This window comes from Pollachius pollachius (assembly GCF_949987615.1).
Source record: "Pollachius pollachius genome assembly, chromosome: 2".
Taxonomy (NCBI): Eukaryota; Metazoa; Chordata; class Actinopteri; order Gadiformes; family Gadidae; genus Pollachius; species Pollachius pollachius.
In genome coordinates, this window is record NC_136935.1 from 16,878,406 (window position 1) to 16,887,372 (window position 8,967).

At 46.1% G+C, this 8,967-nt stretch overlaps 1 protein-coding gene across 1 annotated transcript in view; it reads right to left on the reverse strand.

Moving 5' to 3' along the window:
• Positions 1 to 8,381, reverse strand: part of fmn2a (formin 2a) — a gene marked incomplete at both ends in the record, with an annotated part of 34,978 nt that extends 26,597 nt beyond the window's left edge. Inside the window, 2 exons of the mRNA XM_079731061.1 lie at positions 2,525 to 2,700; positions 6,263 to 8,381. Of these exons, the coding sequence (XP_079587187.1) occupies positions 2,525 to 2,700; positions 6,263 to 8,381 (2,295 nt within the window). The remainder of the gene's footprint in view (positions 1 to 2,524; positions 2,701 to 6,262) is intronic.
• Between the last annotated feature and the right edge of the window lie 586 nt (positions 8,382 to 8,967).

Here is an 8,967-nt window from a genome sequence, read left to right on the forward strand (position 1 = left end):
TAGTGCATTTGGCTGTATCCTTTCTCTTTCTTATACTGCATTTGATTAAAGTTTGCACTCCGAAACAAATGATTGATTTTTCTCAAAAGTGGAAGGGAACATTATCAATCAAAACAAAACGGAAACCAAACCATTTTAACTTTACTTCATTTTTTTAACATTTGTAGATGGCAGTCCATATATCAAAAAAAATATCTGATGTCATTATTTCTGAGGGGAAAAAAAGGGTACATATTCACATTTAGCCTATTCTCATCAAGGTGTATCATATGCATTACTGTATTAAACATGGTGGTTTACCAATGGTTTACGGTGACGTCTTTTATACTTTGGTTAACCAGCCAAAATTAAGCTGGATTAGGCTTCTCAAACAGGGAATCATTCTATATTGTATTGGTGTCCCATTGATTATGGTATTAAGTCGATAGATCAACCCCCTGCAACGAAAGTTTGTGTCACAGCCTAACAGACTAGAGAATATTTACAAACTGTCTGAACAATGAGGAAGAAAACGGGAATATCCCGGGGAAACGGGGACGTCTGGTCACCCTATCCCACTCGTACTTGGTTAGCCATGTAATTCTTATGTTTAAGCAATTACTGAATTAACCAATGGCACATGACACTGACAGAGGGGCAGGAGGACACAGAAGCAGCTCTTGTTGCTTCAATGTTGGCAACAAGAGTCATGTTCTAAACCAGAGTTATTCCTGCTGAAGGTTTAGCCTTATATTTTCAATTGGTTTTGTTGGATCTTTTACATAATTTATCTTCTCTCAACACAAATGCGGAAGTGCCACAACTGTACAGGAAAATAATAAATAATAAAAGTAAGTTAGTAACACTTAATAATGATGTAAATTATATGTGGAGGGAATTGCATGCAGATTTACTAAATATGAAAGGACAGAAACCACGGTTGTCAATGTTGACTATAACATTTACAATTGTCGGTTTCTTTTTGTGAGCAGGGTTTAGCATCTGAGTGTCAGATGCTATTTGTTCCAGTGGAAGAGATGACCCGAGGGTGATGTTTTATTTTGTGGAGTCTCTGCCAGGACAAAACCTAACATTTAGCAGACCCCAGACAACCTAAGCTATCACCTTGACCCTCCCCCACTCAGAAAAACACAAAGTTCAGTCCAAAGTCCATGGTGGCTAGGTATAAACTGGGACAGTGGAAGGGCTCTGTGACCCTGTAGTGGTGAACTCTCAGCAGGGTAAGAGCAGACTTAGCCCTAAGCACTCTTACATAACACACTGTGCAGATGGTCTGCACAGACAGACTGGGTTAAGAGCAAGACTAAGTGAGTATTTCAGAGTTTTTTTATTATGGTAACCATGCATGGAAGTGACTGGGTATGCATACATCCACATGACTTTGTGTTTGCGCATGCAGTCACCATTTGCTCATGTGCACAGTAATGCAAGTACACATAGTGCGTGTGTGTGTGTGTGTGTGTGTGTGTGTGCGCGCACGTGCGTGCGTGCGTGCCAATCCCAGAAGAGTTATGTAACCCTTGACTAAAGTCCATCTGTTCGGCTCAAAATCAGCTTAAATGGCCCAAAAATAATGTCCAGCACAGCCTTTTAAACACATTCAACACTAAAAATAGCTCAAAGGAATGAGATGATATCGACATCCTGCATGCAGATAGATCCTTAAATCGAATGCTATTACACATATAAACAAGCTTTTTAAAATAGGTTATTCATTTCTCAATTAGGTATTAAGCAGAGCCCGACCGATGCTGTATTTTGAGGGCCGATTACGGTATTAGGGAGTAAATAATTACCAATATCAATTTATCGACCAATATTCAAAATATAGATATATCGGCCGTTATTCTAAATATATTGTGGTATCCTGGGGCTTTTTTTTCTGCTTACCCTGAAGCAATGCTTGGGCCAAAGCAACATCACGTTCAAATCATGATATAAACAAAAGGAACCAAATAACTCTATATGGAGGAGCTACTAACCTTCCCACACAATATGATTTAAAAGAGTTTGGAGTGTTTACCTAGATGTGCTCAGTTAAAGCATTTAGAGGTTCAACCACCAAAGTAGAGGGTTTATAAAGAGGTAATTTAAAATATAAATCGAAATGATAAAATTGGCCAACCGATATATGTGTCGGGCTCTAGTATTAAGCGCACATCCAATCCCTCCTAAAGACCAGTTCAGCTATACATGTAATAAAACCAGTGTACAGTACCTGGGAAATACTGTAAACACAACATGCATGCATGGGATAATATCTCAACTACTCATGTAGTTTTGCAAAACAACTGCAACAGGCATTACATGCACAGGATGGGCTGCTTTACACGGGAACCCGGGATCGCTTTAATGTTCTAGTCGATGAGCGTTTCACGGGATAAGTGTACACCATCACCTCTGTGCTAACAAAATAACGTCGATCAATCGAGTTGTTATAAACTGTACTTCCTGGTAACATGACAAAGACATGGCAGCGGTCAACACCTTCCCTAAATCACATTAAAGATCACACAGCTCTTACATTGAAGGCGGCCGCTGTCAGGGTGTCTTCAAAGCCGGCTGGCGGCTCTTGGACGGCCCCATCGCTGAAGGGCTGCAGGAGGCCCAAGCCCAGCATGTGGTGGCACAGCTCTCTGGCCTCTTCCCCCGCGGACACGCCCTCCGCGTGGGGGCGCAACCTCTCCAGGAGAGTCCGGCCTGCAGGGAGGCAGAGAGACAGAGGCTTAAGGCTTCGTTATGGTTCCATGTCGCCGCAACGCATGGGGGTTTACGGACTCATTACATACGCGCAGACCCTCCTGACGTGTGCCTCCCAAAAATTGGAACCTTGCGTCGAGACTGAGCAGCAGCAAGGGCTGGGATTGGTCCGCTAACTGAAACCCGACGTCAACCCGACGCAGAACCAAAACAGGTTCACGTCTGCGTCGAAGCGACTGCGTGGTTATTGAGTTGCGTCAACGTGGAACCGTAATTAAGCCTTTAGAGACAGGCCTCAGAGGGAGACTGACCAGAGTGAGGGACCAAAATAGAGACAGGGAGAGAGGACACAGTGTGTGGGGGGGGGGGGTAACTAGAGAGGAGACAGTGATACCATTAAATAACAGACAAACAAACACAAGGGGAGAGCAAAAGAGCAAGGGCAATACATAGGTCATTACCACAATGAGACAGACAGACCAGACAGGCAGACAGACAGACAGACAGACAAATCTCTCTTGTCTAAAGAGATCTGCTCCCTCTGTCTGAAGGGCAACAAATAGGCTGAATAGTCTTGTCAAACAAAATCAGTCTCTCCCACCAATCCACATCAACCATCTCCAGGGCAGGGCCAGCATCATCAGAATGTAGTGAGGAAGTCCTGGCCTACTTAGCACACTGATGGACGTCCTCTTGTATTTATACATTTAGATGTAATTTTACAAACAAGATTAAACATGTCAATAGTGAAACACACGCATTTGACAAGTTGTAGAGGTTGATAGTCGAACCCTGATGTTCCTCGCAGAGATGTGATAATGAAACACTTGCATGTGAAAGCGCTCTCCAGCATTTTAATGTTAAACAGGGATAAAAAACAGACATGTGGTAATTGCTTTGCCATGTGGATTGACTAGATGCGACTAAAAATACATCAAACACAACATTCTAATTGATCCACAAGACACTAGCCATTCAACAATGAGCCTCTGCATTTGAGATGCCCACAATACAGAACATAGTGAGTCACCCAGCTAGGCAATTTTTCTAAACAATGAATTGGCTACTTTTCCATTCACCATCGAGGGTGAGAACGCTGCCTCGAAGGTCTGTTCACCTCAGGGGACCTGCTGAGGCAAACAAACCATTATGGCATAGAGCTAATGGATGCCATTATTGATACTGCCTGCTAGAGCGGAGAGATATGTTATAAATGGTCACGTTTGAGATGCAGAAAACTGCAGAAATGCACACAAAAAACATGCAGGGCCTTCCACTTCCAAGAGGTAGATAAACTATTCACGCAAAACAATCATTCATGCATACATACATACACATACATACATATACATACATACATACATACATATATATATATATGAATACAGCTTGATTAAGTTGTATCATACTAAATGTATGTGTCGTACAATAACGTGAGTGCATACATTCTTGCTAGAATGGTGAATGCGAGCTATACTCTAGTAGTGGAATTGGACAGGACTGGGCTCTAAAGAAGACCGCTCCATAGAGCTATTGTGGGGCGAGACCTCGACCCATTAGCCTGAGCTGAGGAAGCTTCCCTGAAAAAGGATCAGACACTAAAAGCAGTCCATCCCCCGGCACTCTCCTTTGTAGATAGTATGACTTTGTACCACATACTGTAATGGACAAACAAGACGTCATCCCCATAAGGGCAGAGGGAAGAATTGTGAAGGATAATAACTGTTATCATCTCATTGTAATAATCATGGTTATAATCCGTGCTAGGACTTCAGGGGGGATAACCTGGGTTTTCTATTATCTCGACAGCAGAAGACAGCACAAGGGGAACCAGTACAAGTGGAGAAAACTTCAACTGGGAAACAGCAGGAGCTAGAAATGGAAAAGCTGTTGAAGCTGAGAGAAAAAGCAAAAATAGCCCCTCTAACAAGTTTCTGGTGCAAATCACTGGGAGAAAACTGAGTGTGAAAGAGTGAGGCAATGACAAAAAACTGTTGTTTCATTAGGATGTAAGATATGGTGCCAAAAACAGAAACGTGTTGAATTCACAATCGTTTATATTATAAAGACCAACTCATTGCATTGAAATTAAGATTCCACCAAACATTAATAAAAAAAATGACTTCTGCCTGCATTACTTTGCTTTTCCAAAAAAAGGTTTGGTGAAGCACTAGACTTCAAAATAAATAATAGAATGTCCCCAGCAATCGAAGAATAAGCCTAGCACACTACTGGGCTTAGCAGCAGAGCCCCACTATATTTAGAACAGAAATGTCAAATCACTTCTCGCAGTTTCCTTCGAGGGGGAAAAAGGCACATATGCAAACACGCACACGCACGCACACACACACACACACACACACACACACACACACACACACACACACACACACACACACACACACACACACACACACACACACACACACACACACACACACACACACACACACACACAATCAGTGTTTGGAAAATTGTCTTCTCCTGTGTCACACTCAGTCAGTTGAAGCTTTTTTCCACTTTCTTGTGGAACACATAGTTGTGTGTGGTGTGACCAGGGCTACACAGTGAACAGATGAGAGTCACATGAAACATTGAACCGGTTAGTGTCAGTCAGTGAGTCGCTCGGACAACAACAAGACTTCAGCGTTGCGTAGGTAATGAAGCACTAGATGACCGAGGTAGAAGATGGAGATATCAGAGATAGCATCTACCCTACAATGGCGGCTTCAGGAAACCCATTGTGAATTTTGTCATGTCATGTATTTAAACGTCACTTGTTGTGTGTAAAGGGGGGTGAGAGAGAGAGAGCCTTGGGTGAGGGAGAGAGAGAGAATGTTAGATGAGGAGAGTGCTAGAGAGAGAGAGAGAGGAAGAGATGTGTCTGCAGCGCATCACATAGCTAGCTCTGGGCGATAAGTAATGCTATCAGCTGCTTTATGAGCACACATGCAGACAGTAGAGAGCAGCTGAGCTCCTGACACTGAGGCCAACAGACACGAGGACAGACTAACATTGTGTTTTCATAAAGGCGGGTCTTTGTTTTCAGACGAAACATCACCATGAAGACCCTCAAATGCTTTGTCTGCCGTTCCTGTGTTACTGTGAGACGCACGCGCACACGCACGCACGCACACACAGTATTCTGTCAGATCAGAAATTATTTTGTATTATACAATTATTGGCAATGACACGGTTCGGTGGATAATTAAGGTTGAACCATTTACATAATGATTTAGACTTTCAATCAAAGTTATAATGTAACAATGTCCTCGCATAATAGGCTCTTTATATTCTAATGCAATAGAGACAGGGGCACATTTTAAGAACTGAAATGCCTCTCTCCACTAGACACAGTACACCCCAAGTACATTCATCAACTCTTGTGATTCGTATGATTTATTCATTAGATTAGGTTTGAGTGTTAGGCCAACATGATGGCAGAGTCAATGAAAATCTATATAGGCAGCAGCAGTACAACAGATCTGGATCTACAATGAAAGAAATGCGTGAAATTGCCTTCAAGTACGTTACAAGTGAGTGGAAGAACTACTGAACTCACCAGAGAAGACGTCCAGGAAAGAACCCGTGGAACTGGAGCTCTTGTGGCGGCCATGCGCTCTCTTGGAACCCAGTGTCCAGTATGCCCCGCTCGATTGATTTCTCTTGCCTGACACCTCGTCCCCATCCTGCCCGGATCTCAGCTCGTCCAGATCTCTGGACCAGTCCGTGGAGGCGCTGGGAGGCCCGGCCACGGAGCAGGACCTCTGTCGGCGGACCCTCAGACCCGGGTCGTGTCCTGCGGCGGCGTCATGGGCGTCGTCCTCGGTCCTCCTGGGCACCTGGGGGCTTGTGAAGGGGGAGCTGACCGGGGAGGTGAGCTGCCTCGTGGTGGTCTTGACGTACGAGGGGTGGATGGGCGGATAGAGTTTGACCCCGGAGGCCACGGAGGACTTCCGTCTCCGAACGGCTCCAGGGGGGCTTCCCGGCGACATGGATTGGTGGCTCTTGCGTCGATCTAGAGACAGGAAGTCCTGCCTTCCCGGTTCCTCCTCTCCCCTGGTCAGAGTCAGGTCGAGGCTGCTTACGCTCTTGGGCGGTCCCATAAGTGCGCCAGTCGAGGGGGCTAAAAGTATATCGGGATGGCACGTATCTACGCAGTGGGACGCTATATCACCTGGTTCGATAAACACTGGGCTGAGGTCCTGGGAGCCCTCTGTGCTCTCAAAGGAGGTGTATACAGTTGTCTCAAGCAAACTGAAAGTGCTGTTTGTTTTTTGAAAGAGGCTGCCACTGATTATCTCTGTGTCTACAGCCAAGGTAGAGGAAGGGCCACACTCGCTAGCAGACCCTAGTTCGGAGGGGTCTCTTGAAACGGATGGTCTCTTGGGGGTTGACTCGGTCTCCACTTGACCAATTTGGTCTTCAGCTTTTGTGTGACTGAGGGCAGCAGTTGGGTCTGCTTCTATACATGCGATTGGAAAAGGTGGAGACATCAACACTGTTTCAGAAGCAGCGGGCCCCTTGGTCAGCAGGTTTAGGTTGTCCCCCTTTGTTGCCCCAAAGTGCTGCTGTCTGATGGTCAGCTCGATGTCCGACAGGAGGTCCTCGTGATCCGCCACCGCTGAATGGAAACTGTAAAGGTCTGGGTCCGAGGCAGAGCTCGTCTCCCTGTCGCCCTTGTCCACCATGGACCCATTTCTGTCCCCGGGCAAACTGTCATCTGAGATCGTGCCAATGTCATCGGTTGACAGACTTCTCTCCACATCGGCACCAAGGTCTGTTTTATCAACGGCTTTGGATCTGTTTATGTCAAAGATTTCCTCCTTGGAGAGGCCCTTTGCCTTGGAGAAGCTCTTTCTGATCCTCATGCTGGAAAACACAGAACCCTTCGACTCTTTTTTCTTAGAAACAACCTCTGCCCCTGCTCCTTTGCTCGCGTTGCTCAGGGGTTTCTTCGGTTTTTTGTTCACCTCCACCTTGCCATCAGCTCCCCTGTCCCCATCGCAGGCTGGATCCCCATCGCCGGGACCTCCTGCCTTCTTCTGCTTCGCCTCCTGGTTCCCCATATTCCTGAGGAGGCGCACTCCTTTTGCGATCAGGCCATGCTGCTGGGTACGAGCCTGGGCAGAGCTGACCCCCCCTTGGGCAGCAACTAACAACGCAGATCCTCTCCTGATGAAGCTCTGCCTCCTACGTCCCACCGCGGGAGCCTGAGAGGCGGATGCTGCTGCCGCTGCCGCTGCCGCCTCTGCCTCTTCCGCTGCTGACGAGAGGTGGAGACTGGCGCCGGCAGTCACGGTCCCACTACCACTCAACGCTCCATCTCCCTCCCTCCCTGGCTTAGCCACGCTCGCTCGCTCGTCCCTGCTCTCTCGCTGCCCCTCCCGCTTCGGCCGATCAGCGGTCTTGCATAACGGGCTGCTGGTGGAGCGCGCCAGGCGAGGATGCTGCGGTGGCCCTGCCCCCCCCTGGTCGCTAGGAGGCTGGGGCCACTGCTGTCGCGACGAATCCTGCTCTAGGATGTGTGGCTGCTGTGGCACGGGGAGCAGCTGTGCGTAGTGCTGTTGTCTGTGGAGGAGGTTGGACACGCTGCTCTTTCTCCTGCCTCTGAACGTGGTGGTGAAGAAGCTCTCTTTGAGGAAGGGCACCTGTGTCTCCACCGTCTTGATGCTCTGCATGATGGCCTGTGGGCTTTCTCAGGTTCACTGGACAGGCTATAATTAGGGGCGGTAATGGGGAAGGCATTGATTAATGGTTGTTTATACTTTGACCTAATAAAGGGGAGAGCAGAGAAGAGGAGAGGTTACAGACTCATTAAAAATACATTGGTTTTCCAGGATTTGATAAGGCATTCAGTATTCTGTTTAGCTTTCCCTTTTTTTTTTTTTACTGATTAAATGACAAGCTATGCCTTTTTGTCAACTAAACATAACAAATATCGGTTCGGTACTCTATGCTTGTGTGTGCTTGTGTATGTGTACGAGGCCTCTGCCCTCGGTTGCCTCTCAATTTTTCTCTCTGTCTTTAATGACTGAGAGAAACAAGTTAAAGTTAAAAACAACCCTTAAAACAACCGTTAACCCTGCTTGTTTAATGTCTAAAAAATCTAATTTACCCTTGAGATTCTCTATTTTACTAGTTGGTGAAATGTGGATGAGACATTTACAAAGCTATCTTCTAATGACATCAAACTTAGGAGTGTCAAACCAGATGTTTGATAGATGGATAAATAGGACCATTACTACTATTAAAAGGTTTGCATGC